This window comes from Macaca thibetana, chromosome 8 (genome assembly GCF_024542745.1).
Source record: "Macaca thibetana thibetana isolate TM-01 chromosome 8, ASM2454274v1, whole genome shotgun sequence".
Classification (NCBI taxonomy): Eukaryota; Metazoa; Chordata; class Mammalia; order Primates; family Cercopithecidae; genus Macaca; species Macaca thibetana.
The window spans coordinates 107,624,945-107,642,455 of NC_065585.1; the positions used below are offsets into that span (position 1 = coordinate 107,624,945).

Here is a 17,511-nt window from a genome sequence, read left to right on the forward strand (position 1 = left end):
CAGCAGATGATAGTGCTTGTGTAACTCTTTAATGTTTAATTTGTGCAAAAACTCATGGTTTTAAGGCCCTGGTGTCATCTGAAAACCAGAGAATGGATCACCTCATTGGTGGAGCACTTACTTTATTCAGGAACACTAACATTTAGACAAAAGGTGATTTGTCTTAGATATGCCTTAAACATGCATTTGCCTCATCATCAACTCTAAGTTCTTTCCTAAAATCATCCTATGTGGTATGAAAATATGGGACCTTACTAGGGTATTTTTAACTCACTTTATGAAGCATTAACCTTTACATTAGAAAATAAGTTGCATTTCACTTAATTCAGGGTCAGTAAGACATGTTTTTTTTTTCTTAAATAAATTTTAGGTATCAGAAAGATACTAACATTGAGTACACTATTGGTCCTGCTGTAACCCCACTATGTGTATATAACGAATACTCCAGGATGTATTGTTGTTCAGAAGCAAAACTAGCCAGAAAGAGTTATAGATGTGTTTATGGTTAAAACAGCTCTTGAACACTTACTTTATGCCCCGTGAGCTGGATATGATTGTCATCTTTCAGAGATAGTCTCTTGGCCAAGGTCACAAATCCAAAGTGGGGACTCAGGATTCCCATCCAAGCCTATCTGCTTGCAAGCTCATTCTGCTAACTACTATGCATACCGCCTCTCTAAAATAAGATGAAAGTAAACCCTCACTGACTGTTTACTAAGGACCATGGAGTATGCTAATGGCTTTACATGAACCCTTTCATGTCATGTTTAGACTTTGGGGAGAATATACAATTCTCTTCTTATCCCTATATTATAAACGAAGCAGAAATCATTTTGCCTGACATCAAGTGCAAAATGATTGAGTCAAGACTTGAACACAGACTCTGCTATCATGGAGAAAATGCTAAATAACTATTTTTTGAGTGAATGAGTTAACCTCTGTCAGAATAAAATCAAATTCTAACAAATGTTCACTATATAAAAAAAAGCATAAATTCATCCAAACTAACTTAATCCATTCAGAATTAGTTCCTAACTCAATAAGGCAGCTTTTAAATGAAGATACAATTTTTTTTGAATAGTTTATTACAGGTTCAAGCCAATCTGTTACGTTTTCATCCAGATGAACTAGTTACATCCAGATCTTTATGCTTGTCACATCATTCTTCTAGTTAAAATCTATTTTGAGGAACTCAAATTGGATTTACTTGCTCTAACTATTCAAATAATTCTGAGATTTGGGGTCTGGTTTTGCATAACTATAACTGAGTTACCTCGTTTAAGTTAATTTCAACTAATTTTCATTAGGCCAGTAGATTAAATATATTTTAATTAGCATCAAAGCTCTGCCTAATTTAAAGTGGTCAGAAAGAACTGTTGGAACTAAATGCAGCCTCTTTGTAAATATTCTTATCTGTCCCTAGTAGTCCCATGAGAAAAAGAATTACATGGTCAACAGGGCTTAGGAAGTGCTGCATAGACTCCCCTCCTTCAGATCTATCATATACATAAATGTTTTCTTTTCTGAGACGGAGTCTCACTCTGTCACTCAGGCTGCAGTGCAGTGGCGTGATCTTGCCTCACTGCAACCTCTGCCTCCTGGGTCAGGCAATTCTCCTGCTTCAGCCTCCCAAGTAGCTGGGATTATAGGCATGTGCCACCACAGCCAGCTAATTTTTGTGTTTTTTTTTAGTAGAGATGAGGCTTCACCATGTTGGCCAGGTTGGTCTTGAATGCTTGACCTCAAGTGATCTGCTGCCTTGGCCTCCCAAAGTGCTGGGATTACAGGCATGAGCCATGGCACCTTTATGTATATGTATCATATACATAAAGATTTTCAAAACCTTAGTGTAGAGAATATTTCATTTTACCTCATAGCTTTTAAAACTTAATTTGAAAAAAGAAATGTTGTCTTTATATGGAAATGGTATTTTAAAAAAAACTGGTTTAAATCAACTCTTGACCTTTTTAAAAAATTATAACCAATGAAACAGACCAGAAGCCACCTTTGGGTGGATCATTCTGGTTCAACTGGCTCTGACCTGTTCTCTAAGTTTGAAAAAATTATAACCAACTAGTTTAAATAGACCAGAAGCCATCTTTGGGTGGAACATTCTGGTTCAATTGGCTCTGGCCTAAGTAGTTATAAGTAAATTTGGGAGAGCTCTCAGCATTTTAAAACCACTTAAAACAGGTTTAATCAGCCACATGTATTTGCAGTGTACAACAATGTACCTATTAACATTTTCCCACAGAAGGGCAGAAAATGTTCTATACAGTCTGGAAAAATAGCCCAAGCATTTTGAGGAATAAGGTGATTGGTATTCCAGTATTCCAGTTATGGTATGCCTATGATGACCTTGGATTCTATAAAACTATATCCTAAGGAAGTGTGTGTGTATGTGTATGTACTGGGGTGGTGATGTTAGAAGACAATCTTCTTGTTTCCAGTAGCCTCACAACACTGCCTCGCTCTCAAGGCTTGAGCAAGAAATTTTGTTCCATATGTTAACAGGTATTTGGAAATTGTCCTTTCAGAGAGCATTCCAACTCCTGCTAGGACATTGGCAGGAGGTATACAAATCTCATCCTCATCGAGATTTCAAAGTGCCACTCACGTAGTATCCTAAAATGTCAATAAAAGACTCTTTATTCATAAATAACTGATATGCAGTAATTTACGTCTGTACATTTATCTCGAAAAGTCTGTAACCATCCAGTTTTTTTTTTTTTTGCAAACTCTACATAAAACATCCAAACCATCCATTTTGTTCAATACAATATAACACAGCTGTTTGGCATTACCAAATATATATGTATATATATTTATAGATATGTACATGTGCTGAAAAAGAAGCCAGTGCAGCCTTTTCTAAGAAGTCCATCCAAGTATTTACTGTACAACATTCAGAATTTACATTGATAATACAAGGCACAAAAAGTGTGGTATGAAGCCAAGGCTATGCTTCATTCAACCTCTCTCCTCTGGCTTGCTCACTCCTTCAGCTTCATGTCAAATTAAGTGTTCAGCCCTGCTTTATTTTATTTTATTTTTTGGCTTTGAACACATCAAATAAAAGTTGAGAGTGGTATGGGTTTGAGATGTGAATCACTTGAAAGAACACCCCCACGCACCTTCCCAAAATAAACGGAACAAAATGAAATCTGTTTTAACATCTTCCATGCAGAAATGGAGGTATGCAAGTACTCATATGTTTTGAGTTTGGGTCAGAAGATGAGCCAGTTTTCCTCTAAATGCTTAGGTTGGCAACGTTTCTAGGTTGAGACTTCCTGGAGTGCATGTACCAATCAGACATCATTATGAAGAATGGGTAATTCTGAGTCTTTATTCCAATTTGGAAAAGGAGAACATTGTTTTTCCAACCAGAAAATTCACAGATTCTGAGTGCTTTCCCACCTTTGTATAGAAAAGTTTCGAATGGGAGTGACCTACATAATCTAGCATAAACCTTCGAGGGTGTTTCTGATTGAAAGTTTTCAGTTACCCTCTGCTGAGGCTTATATTCCTGACACCTGGCACAGGGTGCTCTGTCTCTCAGCATCATTGGAACTAGCTAATGGAGGGATACTGGAATTATTAGGTCTATTTCTGATTGTAATGTCTGTGTTTCAGTAATGGGGTCATAAGGCATGATATTCTGCTGACAAACTCCCCTCAAATATTGTCTCTCCTTTCTATGATTCACCAGAACCATAGTTAAATTTCCTCCTACATATATGAAAATTTAAGAGAATTACATAATTTGGCCAATGTTGGGATTTGAGTGTAAACAGCGCTTGAAATTAGTTAAATACTTTTTAGGGTTAGCAAAACTGGAGGCAAAAGGGCATTTCCATTGTAATCATGCCTTTTGTGAAAGTATTTTGACACGCATTCCCATTCATGCAAAGAACTACCTTACCAAATTTAGTAATATAGTCTATAATTCAAAGCTATAACTTTTTTGAAAAATAAATAAGATGGAGCCCTGCTGAACTCAATATTAGTAGTGGGGAAGGGAATTTTTAAGCTTAGGTGTAACAATGAAGCTTTCTGCCCTTTTTATCTTTGGGTCAGATGGAGGGCGGGTGCTAGGACATGAAGTTTAAATGTTACTGCCTTAGGTCCACCCAATGAGGACATTTCCAATCCATGATCTTCACAGCAAAAGGAAAAAGCAATGAGTAGCTGCTTCAAAAACCACAATTATTCTATGTGAGTTAAATTTCCTACTTCAGATCACGGTACTACACACTAGTGACTAACGGCCAGGTCTGATTTCCATCCCCTGTTACTTTTCGAAGAATTACAGTGTACAAGTTGCCATTTTGATGTCATGAATGACCCTGGAGTGGGGATGTGAGGAGTTCATGGTAGACACTGGCTCTCCTAGAATTGCTTTTGCAAAAACACCACATGCTGTCAATACAGCCAAACAGCTTTGTAACGGCAGCTTTTGAAAGAGTTTGGAACGTAAAAACACAAAATATGCAACACATCTAAGATTAGTAACATTTTCACTTTTGTGACATTGGACAAATACATTTTTGCTTGTAGTTCAGGAAAATTCTATGCAGACAAAACAGTGGAAACTACGGAAACGGTGGCCATTCAGCTTTTGGCTAAAGCATCGATTTTCAAATACAGCGCTATGGCAACTAACACCAAAGGCGAATACAATTGTGTCATTCTCTGTAGGCCAACATTTTGCTCTCCCATTTGCTGTGGCCATCACCTCTAGTCCAGTCAATGAGAGTTACTGAGGATTCAAACTCTGCAATGTTTCATGAGGAAACAATGAAAATGGGCCGCAGACAGTGGGCCAGAGAGGAAGATTTCTCAGCTCCTTCACGATTCCTGTGACCTTTACAGAGCTGGAACAAAGACCTCTGCTAGAACTTTGCCTTCAACACGTCTGATAGCTATATCACTCAACACACTTACAGAGGGCAGAGGGACTAAGAAATTGAAGAGAAAATGGCTCAAAGGAAAAACAAAAGTGTATCAAGAGATTTTGAAACATTTTGAAATTCACAGATAAATTTGCCAGAAGTTTGGCAAGTAGAAAATACTATCTAAAACCAATTATCCTATTTTAATCATCTACATTTGTTTATCAATTCTGATGCTGAGAATGTTTCTCAAGGTAAATAGTTGCAATAAATCCAGAACGTTTAATCCAAAGAGAACCCTGTTTTAGTGATTTGACTTAATATCCTCTCCCAAAGACAATTGAAAGAAAAATATAGAGACCTCGGCAAAAGACACCACCTGCAGTTGGAGATAAAAATAATAATTAAAAAGTTCTTCTCTTTAAAGAAGACTGTGTCAATTCTTTTTCATCTCTTACAAAAAGGCCAATAAAATTTTTGTGGGCATACATCTAAGTTTTATGAGACTTCCTGCACTGGTAAATGAAGTCTGCATTTAAATCCATAGAGCAAGCTTCCTTTTGGCTTAAAGGATTTTAATGTAAACCAGTAAGAATGTACAAGCAATGTTGTAAAAACTGTAAATTAACTTTATGATGCTGCAGTCTGGTGAAGTTGTGAAGTACACCATTTTGGTGGCATAATTTAAAGCCATATTTAAAGCATGACTATTAGACTTAAATGCCTTTGAGGACTGAAAAAGACTTGGCATTGAGTGGAATATTTTTGTAAAAATTTTAAGTAACTTACCAAGTACTCGAGGCCACTTTTAATTTTGTTTCATTTTGCAACAGGACAGTAAAATTTCCAAATTAAGTCCTTGGATAGATGAGTAAATCTCTTTTAAGAGGGGCATTTGTGTTGTGACGGGCACATATTATAATAGGACTAAATTTAGGTCACAGTGAATAACTGAGTTCAAGTGTAAGCTAACTTTTTATCTGATCCGCAATTCCACCTCCTCCCCCACACCTTGGTTTGTAAATCTCACAAACATGGGTTCTCTTTGAAATTGTATTGTAACATACTGCGCAATCCTGACATGCAGTGACCACAGAATTTCATACATTTTTATAGAAATCCCATGTAGGATCCTAGCAGAAATAAGTAAAAGAGAAACATGAAGAAGAAACAAAACGGGCTGAAGGATGAATTTGATTGAACCGTAGGGTGAAGTCTGAGGTGAATTATGTTAACTTCTTCCTTTGTTATCCTATATGATATGATGTTCAAGTGTGTTTATAAAACCCAGGCCAAAGGGAAAAAAAAAAAAATCCATGGGAGGGAACTCCAGACATTCAGGGATTGACAACAATCTCGTCTCATCCTAAAGTAATCTAGATAGATTTGAGGGAAAATCATTTAGAATTTTCATCTCTTTAAAAATACTTAAAACATATCAAACATCTTAAAAAAACAAACAAACAAAAAAACAAAAAGACCTGTGTAGATTCACAGAGTAGATGAAACAATTATAACTCCAATTAGAAGGGAAGAGGGAAAATGCTTAGGATGGTTTAAAACAAAAATCCTCCAAGATGGATTCTAACATAAGCTCTATAATGTGCTTTCTACAAGTTTTTACTCAACAGTGAATGCAGATTTCCTCTGCACACCACCCCATGCCAACCAACTTGTGACTGGTTGACCATCTACTCTCTCTTTCAGAAATTCTATCAGTGATGTCAGATGATTTACATTTTCATGCTGTTTATCTATTGTTTCCTAGAGGAAATAAATAAGTTAAGCACACTAGCAAAAGGGTGTTTTCCTGATCTTGATATGGTATTGTGAAAATATGCTTGACAGTTCTAAGATGATTTCCTTGTTCTATATCATAAGCCTTTGGTTCCTGAGAAAAGCGAGATGCTTTTGAATTACATGTAGCAAAGCCTTCTATCTAATATAGGGGACCACATATACCACACATTCAAGAGTTCTTCCATGCCTTACTCATGGTACCATAAATTCAACTCATCTTTAGGCCTTTTTCACGTGGCATGGAGATTCACAACATTATTATTATTTTTTACAAGGGATCTACAAAAAAGTTGTTTAAAAAAAATGGATCATATCCCAACTGCCAAGTACTCCCCACCTCCCCCATTCCCTGATTACTTTTTATTTGAATGTAGCCAACTCTAAGTAGCTGACTAGCTGCCTTGTGGTTTGTCTGGGTCCTTGACTTTGGTTGTCCTGATTGTGAACAGCAAATTAAAATATCCACCAGAAGATGAGCAAGAACAAATCTGTTTATCTTTAGTCTACCAGGACATCTTGTCAAAAATGATTTAATAGGATAAAAAGATGGAGTAAAGTGATAAGATGAGGGTCATGAATTATCTGTGGATTTCCATCCTCCACAATATCACTGCCTCCTAATATAAAAAAAAAAATCATAGAGCAATAGCCATATGTTAATGGTTCTATAGAGAAAGCATATTCAGGGAGACTGAATAGTCATAGCGTGAAGGCTCCCTGAACAATGCATGTGGTTTCAGGGACACTGTGTAGAGGTATTCCTCAAGTCTATTTACTCGGATATCATTTAGAGCAACGACTATCTGCTAATTTCCCAAGAGGTAAAATGAGGATCACATATAGCCTTACTGAGAGATTCTGTGATGACATAGGACCAACATGTTAGACAATTTCAAGAATCTGGATTGAAAATACAGTCGAACTCATTTTCTTGTAACAACAATGCTAGAGAACTAGATCAACACATGCCTCCTGGAATTATAGCTGATTTGAGGCCTATGACATCTGCAGTTCATGTGTATTTGCATCTGCTTTAATCTCTCCTGTCTCCATATCCATGTAATAAGCTGTGTTCTAATAGCACTCAGCAATTTGAGTAGCTTAGATGGGAATAGAGATGGTCTCGCTTTGTTTCGTTAGAAAAAACAACTTTCTATATTGACAAGTTTAATTACGCTCCTTAATACCTCTCTACTGCAAGAGGTAAGGAAGAGGAAGAAAGAATAAGGGTAGATTTGTCTCAGGAAAAAAGTAAAAGGTGGAGTACACTATAAGAACTAGTTTGTGGTCTGTCTTACCTCTCCATTTTGTCTCCATTAAGTGGCTAGAAGAGACAGGGAGCTGGTGCTGGTGTGATGTGCTCAGATTCTAAATTCAATGCCCTCCTTGACGTTGTTGAAGTCATACAATTGGGTTGGAAACCCTGTTTCACGTCTATAAGCCAGTTTTATAATGATTTCTGACATCACAGATGCCAGTTGGTAGAAAACTCTGACAATCTAGTACCAGAATCAGCTGGCCTTTTGGGGCACATCATTAAAAACCTGTTTCAAAACATGCACTTAATCAATCTCTGCCTTCCCAGCATTATTGTAGCTCATCTTTTCCCACAGCTACTTCTGCTCTCACTTTCATCCTTGCCACTACAAATCTGAGGAGTTAACCCAAACGTGCATTCCAAGGAGATCATAGAGCCCTCTTATATGTAAGAGAGCTTGTACTTTTCGCTATTAACATGTTTTACCTATATAAAATTTAGTTTCTTCCACAGGGGAGTCTCACTGATTGTAAATGAAGGCTGAATTCCCCCAATGCCATTGGGCAGAAAGCGGCCTCTTTCTTTCCCACTTAAAGCAAATGTCCCCAAGCTGGCCATCACTCTGTCTCATGGGAGGAAGTGGACTAGAGTCCATTTTGCCTGCTGTAGTTGAAGTCGGCTTCATCAAGCTGGGATTCTGAAATGTTTGAGAGTTTCGTGTGTGTCCTCCCAATCTCTTCAAGGGCACAGGCCAGGGAGTCAAGATCACCATCATGCTGATGACGAGCTTCCCACAGGTTCAAAATGACAGCAGATGGGCTACTTTGTGTAGCAAAATAAGATAAATTCCTAGATGGAGAGAGTTAAACAAAAAGAAGAACAAAACAAAACATGAAAATAAAGGAATAAACACCAATCATCATAAGAGAATTAAAACGAATTTTAATAGGTATTTTTACAGAAGGGATAAAAAGCTTATAGTAAGGCAGGTCTGGGGCAGTCTAATTTGTATCTCAACACTCAATTGAAACTGGGTTGTGGAATGTTACCAATAACCTTATCATCTCCCGAGTCTTGTTTTGCCTTCCTTGTTTGTTTTGTCTTGTTTGTTTTACAGACAGGGTCTTGCTCTGTCACCCAGGCTGGAGTGCAATGACACAATCATAGCTCACTGGAGCCTTGACCTCCTAAGCTTAAGTGATCCTCCTGCCTCAGCCTCCCGAAATCTTGGGATTATAAGCATGAGGCACCACATTTGGACCCAAGTCTTTTGGGTCCTCACTTTCCTTGAACTGTGTGTGTGTGTGTGTTTGCCTCTTGACCATCCCCTTGACATTCTCTATTTCATTAGTTTATGTCATGCTTTCACTCATTCCTATTTTTTCAAAATATTTGACCCATGTCTACTCTGGCAAACATAAGGGCTTTCAAGGTTTCATCTTTGATTACTTCTTGTTCTTTCCTTTGTCAGTGGGCTTATATACTAAATGGAGTAGCTATCAAACAACGTAGATAGTATTCTAAATCTATACCTCCAATCTTTAAGTTAATGTGAGCTAATCACAGATCTCTAAATGGCCTTGGGATTGTTTCAATTATAGATGCCTCTACCTCCACAAATGCAATGCATCAGAAACTGGCATCTCCGTGCCTCCAAACTGGTCCTCCTTCTAACTAGAACAAGTATCCCAGTATTTATAACCATCTTTCTAATCTTTCACACTAGACCATTTGTTTTTGATTCTTCCTTTTATATTTTTTTCTTTTTAGCATGCTCATCAGCTTCTCCGTTGTTCTCCATGTTTACTACCTATACCTAATTTACACTCTATCACTTTATGGTCTAAATCACAGCAAAATCTTTAGTTTTTCCAAATTCAAATATATCCTGCATTCTATTTCCTCAGTCATGAAATATCTACTCTAGTTGTTTTCAATGACTTCTTTGGTCTGGTGTTGATCTAGCTATGGATATTGATATAAATATCCATAGCTAGACATGGATATCCCTAATATATATATACACACACACACACATATATATGTATATGTGTGTATATATGTGTGTGTGTGTGTGTGTGTGTGTGTATATATATATATATATAGTCTTTTCTCCTACTCAAGTCTTATTTTGCTCTTTGAACCACTGACCCTGACTTAGGTAACACTTTGCTTCTTGCTTTAATTTAGTCCATTCTGTTCACTAGGAAGGTCCACTTCCTCCCTTTATCCTATTTATCAAGATCATATGCAGCCACAAATGGACAAGTTTAATTATGCTCATTGATACCTCTCTACTGCAAGGGGCAACGAAGAGGAAGAAAGAACAAGGGTACATTTTTCTCAGCAAAAAATGGTTCAGTTTTTTGTGTGTGTCTCAATGGTTCAAAATCCCAATGGTGTTTGGCCGTGTCCAATGGTTCAATTCTCATCTCCTCTTTTCCCAAAATGATTTATGTCTTCTCTGAACTCTTTTTACGCTTGTACTTAACTTTCATGTGAAAAAAAATGCTTATATATTTCGTGTGTGTGTGAGTGTGTGTGTGTGTTTTAGTTCTGCCTTCCCAATTTGACCACAAACACCTGAAGGGTAAGGATCATATCTATTGATTTTCTGAATCTGCTACAGCACTTATGATAATACCACGACAGGTGTTTATTCAACATTCTTCAGCCAAGTAATTGATTCCTACAATGCTTTTTAAGATGACATGGTATCTTCAGTAAAAGCATGGTAATCTTTAGGACAATAACTTTTCTATGATGAAGACAAAACACAAAAGATTAAAGATCACTGTTTTTCACAGGGACTTTTACAGTAAGGATAGAAATGTCATCTCTGGTAAATTCTGATGAGTTGAAAAGATTTTCCAGAGCCAGCCAAGTATTTCCTATTTTGAGGATGGTATTACTTTCCCTCACCACACCCAGCTTATGGTCACAAAGGGCACTGATGTAGAGTGAAGCACTCGGACGACAGACAAGCTTTTAAGGATGAGTTGCCATTTACAAGAGCCACAGATGCATGCACACACACACACAGTAATTCTGAGTGAATAAAGTGCTATTTTATTCAAAGGTCTTAAGATCCTGTTTATAGTCAGTTGGTTCCCAAATAGCACTACAAGTATGTTCCACTAATAGACATCTTTAATTGTGAAATAGAAAAGGCCAGCTTAAAAACATTCTCTCTAGTTTTTCTTTTGTCTTTTCTTTCCTTCCTCCTTTTCTTTTTTCTTTAATGGTTATTCATTTCTATACTAATAGAAATGGCAAAGCAAATCCTGCTTAAGTAGTTGAAGGGATCCGAGTTCCTCTTATTAAAGAAATTTGTTTTGGCTGAGTATTGTAGCTCAAGCCTATAATGTCAGCATTTGGGGAGACCCAGGTGGGAGAATCACTTGAGGCCAGGAGTTCAAGACCAGACTGGAAAACACAGCAAGACCTCTGTCTCCACAAAAATAAAATAAATTAGCCAGGGTGCAGTGGTGCACACCTGTAGTCCCAGCTACTCAGGAGGCTCCGGTAGGAGGATCATGTAAGCCCATAAGTTCAAAGCTGCAGTGGGCTATGATTGTACCACTTCATTCCAGGCTGGGCAACAGTGAGACCCTGTCTCAAAAAAAGACAAAAACAAAACCGAACAACTTTGAGTATAGGCACTTGTTCCTTGTCATGTAGAGATGTTTGTAGGGAAAGTTGCAATATACTCCTACAAACACTGTCAACAAAACCCAGGTAGAAGGCAAACTGAAAGAACAGCTAGGAGAGAGGCAAACTGAGAGACAAGGCCTGAGTGGGCTATGGGTCGCCTGTGTGACAATCTTCTTTTATATCCATCATGAGAATGATGACCATGGACATTCTTTTGTTTCTAGCACGGGTAAATGATTCTTTATGATCTCTATTGTTGTTTTAAAAACAACAGCTACAATGACAAAACAGCAGTACTTTCTCCTTATTAAGGATTTATATTTACATTTTGTATTTGCCATTGAACAACAATGAACTTTTGCCCTATGGGAATTACTAGAATCTTTGTGATCCTACTATCTTAAAAGTTAACAGTCTATTCTATACCGGGGTTGACAAACTTTCTCTGTAAATGACCAGATAGTCAATGTTTTTGGTTTTGGGGACCACATATGCTCAGTGTTGCTGCTACTCTACTCTGCCTTGGTATTGCAAAAACAGAAACAATATGTTAAGTGAATAAGCGTGGCTGTGTGCCAATAAAACTTCATGTGGCACACTGATATTTGATTGTCACACAGATTTCATGTGTGGCACAATATTACTCTTTTGACTTTTCTTCAGACCATTTAAAAATGCGAAAACTATCCTTAGCTCATGGGCTGTATACAAGTAGGTGGTGGGTCAGATGTGGCCTGCAGGCCACCATGCTGACCTCGCTCCTCTGCTGTCTTATAACCTAAAGTAGGTTTCCATAGCTAGTAGTGATTTGAAAGAATATCAGGTGGAACTTCCTGCATTTGAAATAAGCAAGTAGATGGCCAAAGTTGCTGAATCTCTAGCTCTGTGTCCTGCCTCAGGCACTCTGAGAACTTTATCCTAGGTAAATGTTTGGGGATCTTTGACATTTCAAGACATGACAGGAACACCAGGGCATAAAAACGCAATAACAGAACTGTTAGAGAAGCATAAAAAGTAGGTTTTGAGCTTCTGATGAATCATTGTCTTAACACAATATTAAAAATATTGGTGAGTACACCTGCCTCAAGGAAGAGAAGGACCGGAGAATGACTCCTGCCAGTCACATGGTTCTGAAAAGTCCCGCAAATGTCCTGATTTGTGGAATAGGCACCCACGGCTAAAGGAAGCTAAATGATCAAAAGAGGCAGAAATATAACTCTCTTGGCACAGATCTCTGAACATATTGTAGCAAGTGAAATGTGCTCCCCAAAGCAAATTTTAAATTTATACTTTGAATTTACACAAGCACATTCAGCACAACATAAATCTCAAATTCCGCTAAATTTTAATACATACACAGAAGAATGTATTGGTCTTATTAAAAATAGTAGAATCAGCTTTGCAGTTAACAGATATCCTATTGTGAGAAAACATTTAAATGGCATTTTAAATGCCATTTTCAAGACATTATAAATCTAAGCACTACGAATGTAACAAACCACACAGCTCATGCACCTAGAAGGTCGCGATAAGTGAACAGAATGTAGAGGAGGGGTCAGTCCATAACAGGGAAGAAAGTTTCATTATTGGGAAATCAAAACTTAAGCGGGGAATGTGACAGGGTATAACCTTATAAGGAGGATAATGAAACTTAGGTGACATCCAGGAAGATTGTTCCCATAGTACTCGAGCAATGAGGAACTGGAGGAGGGACTTGTGTGCTAGGAGATAAATTACCTTCTGTAGCTGCCCCAGGTATGCCTGTCTACCAGACACCTGATCTTGCAAGACCGCTATTAAAAAGTCTCACTTTCTCTGTTCTTTGTGCCTCTGAGTCTATTCTTTGGGTTTGGACGGGTGAGCGTGTTTCTCTCGCTATTAAACTACATTTATCTGTTTACAATAGAATAATATATAGGCTCAGCGTGATGGCTCATGCCTGTAATCCCAGCACTTTGGGAGGCCGAGGTGGGCAGATCACCTGAGGTCAGGAGTCCGAGACCAGCCTGACCAAAGCCCTGTCTCTACTAAAAATATAAAAATTAGCTGGGATGGTGGCAGTTGCCTGTAGTCCCAGCTACTTGGGAGGCTGAAGCACAAGAATTGCTTGAACCCAGGAGCAGAGGTTGCAGTGAACCAAGATTGCGCCACTGCATTCCAACCTGGGCGACAGTGCAAGACTTCATCTCAAAAATATATATATATATATACACATATACCTAAAATCTCAATGCAATAGGCTACTTCTCAAAGAGAGTTGAATTATTTTGCTGCTTACATGCGTGCAAATGCATTATGATTTTATGAAATTGGTATACAATGTATCTATCTCATCTCCTTGTGAAATTATTTGGATCCTAATCTATGTGACCCATTTCTCCTCATCATGCTGGTGCATTTGGACACCGGCAGGTAAATGTACACACCATTCAGGGAACGTTGTTAATACAGTACTACAAAACAGAATTCACAGCAATAGTTGATTTTAAGCAATTTCCTGAGTGCTTGATTTTTTTTTTTCTTGAAATGGAACCAGAACATTAGCAAAAATAGTAATCCTGAATATTCAGATAGATGCCTGAAAATGAAACCTTTTTTCTTTGACAAATTTTTAAGGAAGTGAATACTTACTACCTTCATCTTAGATGCTTCAGATTGTTAACTTTTTTATGCATTGATTCCAGGGAACCTTTTGACATAGCCTTTTCAAATTCTAATCAATGGAGGTAATTCTGAAAACTAAGATTTATTTTTTGCAGTGTCATTAAGATGTTATATAACATGCAGATGTAAATGAGCTACTCTCTATTTTTTATTTATTAATTATTTTAGTTTTGAGACAGAGTCTCATTCTGTCTCCCAGGCTGGAGTGCAGTGGTGTGATCTCAGTTCACTGCAACCTCCACCTCCCAGGTTTCAGCAATTCTTATGCTTCAGCCTCCCGAATAGCTGGGATGACAGGCATGTACCACCATGTCCAGCTAATTTTTATATTTTTAGTAGATATGGGGGTTTGCCATGTTGCACAGGCTGGTCTCGAACTCCTGGCCTCCAGTAATCAGCCCATCTTTGCCTCACAAAGCGCTGAGATTACAGATCTCAGCTGTTGTGCTTGGCCTAAACAATCTAATCTCTAAATTTTAGGAATTCACTTTAGCATCATTTTGTCTTCAATTCATTTCCCTAAGCCCTATAGACTCAATGACTTTATCTTTTCCTTTGGAACTCTGAGTGAGCACAGATAAACTGTAAAATACAGAGACAAGCAGATTAAACCTTAGGCGAAGACAGCTGAATACATTCATCTATGTAAGTTCATTGAGTACTAATGGTTTATTAAATTTAATTTTGTTTTCTTGAGCTTAAATGCTTTCTATACACCTGAGTTCCAGGGGATTTGTTTTATTACCATGATTAATTTTATCTTTCTGAGACTTCTCTATCTCCATCCCTTGGCTTCAATTAAAAGCCCATGCTTTATGTAGAAGCCAGGACAGAACTGGAAACTTCTGAATCTTGACCTTACCAATTTCACCTGCTAGACATAGACCAACTTACAATGGTGGATATGAGTTAAAACCCAAATTTTTATATAGAATCTTAATTTTCAGAATGTATCTTTAAACTAATAACCTTGTTAAAATAATAAAACCTTAGATTTGAGGATTTTTGGAAATAGTTATTGAGCCTTCTGTTTTTTTTTTTTTTTTTTTTTTTTTTTTTTTTTTGAGATATAAAGGTGGGGTAGAGAATTGAGGAACCATGATAGAATTCTGCCTTATAGGTCTTTATAAATTATTGCAACACAGGGCTAATTTTATGAAAAGGAAAAGTGGCTAGAGATACCACCCTTTCTTTAGGACTGTGAAAGCTTTCAGATCTTCCCAAATCCCTGAGTATTCAAATGCAAATGTTTTAGGGACTAGCACATCTAAATCCTCCATCAGTTAACAAAGAGATTAGATAACAGGAATGGAGAGGAAGGCACAGGCTCAGGCTCTCTTAGCCCTGGGGAGGTACACTGAAGAGCTACCAAGGGCACCTTGTACTTCCAGCTGGAGTCAGCCCAGCTCAGCATTCTGAGTCTGTAAGGGCCTCGCTTTCATTCAAAATTCCAGATAACAAAGCTTTTATTTCAGTTACTCAGAACCATGGTACCAGGAGGAAAATCTACCTATTTGCAAGCTGTAAAGCTCTTCCCATGACTGCTTGTGAGAATGAATTTCATACTGAAATATACCAGGAGATCACATTTGAGTTGCAGCCCTACATCCTTAGCAGAGAAGTCACCTCAACCCAGGTACATGAAATAATTTCCTTCAGAATTTGGGCTTTTGCCCAACACTTTCAAATATAAGGGAGCAGTTGTACCTGTGACATGAGGGCAGCAAGTTTAACTGTTTAGAAATTGTTGCTACTTACATATGACTCTTTTTTTTTTTTTCCCAAGATAGGGTCTCACTCTATTGCCCAGGCTGGAGTGCAGTGGTGTGATCATAGCTCACTGCAGCTTTGACCTCTCAGGTTCAAGTGATCCTCCTGTCTCAGACTCCCAAGTAGCTAGGACCACAGGTGAGCATCACCATGCCTGGCTAAATTTTTTTAAAAAATTATTTTTGGTAGAGATGGGGTCTTACTATGTTGCCAGGGCTCACCTTGAGCTCCCTGAGATCAAGTGATTGTCCCATCTTGGCTTCTCAAAGTGCCGGGACTATAGATGTGAGCCACCATGCCTGGCCACTGTTTTTAATTTAGCTATTAAAAAGCGTATTTTTAAAAGATCTTCTGGGCCAGGCACAATGGCTCACGCTTGTAATCCCAGCACTTTGGGAGGCCGAGGAAGGTGGATCACAAGGTCAGGAGTTCAAGACCAGCCTGGCCAACATGGTGAAACCCCATCTCTACTAAAAATACAAAAAATTAGTCGGGCGTGGTGGCAGGGGCCTGTAATCCCAGCTACTTGGGAGGCTGAGGCAGGAGAATCGCTTGAACCCAGGAGGCAGGGGTTTCAGTGAGCCTAGATGGCACCATTGCACTCCAGCCTGGGTGGCAGGGTGAGGCTCCGTCTCAAAAAAAAAAAAAAATCTTTTTGAGTAGTCTGTCAGTACAAAAGGTAAAAAACAAAGTTAAACTGCCTGTAATAAATTGGAAAACATCATTACAAAAACAGTTTATAATCCTACTATATACCTCCAGATAGAGAATTGAAACACAGTCATAATGGAAAAATATTAATATCTCTGCTATCGTTTTAATTGTCTAATTTAATGAAAGCCTCTTATGTGACCAAAACCAACCTTCCATATGCCTCTTTAAATGCAAATAGAAGAGAAAAGCCATTTATCCTCAAGAGCAGTAGTTGAACACACCATAAGCATTTGCCCCATTCATCAAGCTTTCATCCCCAAACTTCAACTTCACTAGGTAGTCAACAAGCAGCAAAGCAGCCCGCAGGATAAAGCAAGCCAGTGTTGCAGTTTTAAAGACTAAGCAAGAGATGAGCACTGTATAGTTCCTGCTGTCCCCCCGGGATCTTCCAGTGAGAGGAAGCTGGCATGGAAAACCCGAAAGGGAAGGACATGGGCACCTGAAAACATGCTGAGTTCCAGTCTGCCTTGTTCTAAAAGTGGTGCATTAATTATTTCAGGCCAATTAATTTGGCAATAAAATTTCCCTCATCATTATCCTTTTACTTATTTCATTATCTGGTTCTTGGAAAAAAGCAAGAATTCTTTTTTTGGAAATGTATGAGAGCCCTGGATCCTTGAGGACTGTCTGTTGCCAAATGAGAACAGAGTCGGTTGTAGTCCCTGTTTTCAATTCTCCAGTTTCATTCCTGACAGGCAGGATAAGCCTATGACAGTTTCTCAATTTGGGAAATGAAAAGATGATAAAACCTCACAAATA

General features: G+C 38.1%; 1 protein-coding gene across 7 annotated transcripts in view; it reads right to left on the reverse strand.

Moving 5' to 3' along the window:
• Positions 1–2,621: 2,621 nt before the first annotated feature.
• Positions 2,622–17,511, reverse strand: part of UNC5D (unc-5 netrin receptor D) — a 573,216-nt gene continuing 558,326 nt past the window's right edge. For all 7 annotated transcript variants that reach the window (XM_050801680.1, XM_050801685.1, XM_050801686.1 and 4 more), the window contains one exon: positions 2,622–8,799. In XM_050801680.1, the coding sequence (XP_050657637.1) occupies positions 8,595–8,799 (205 nt within the window). In that variant the 3' untranslated portion in view covers positions 2,622–8,594. The remainder of the gene's footprint in view (positions 8,800–17,511) is intronic.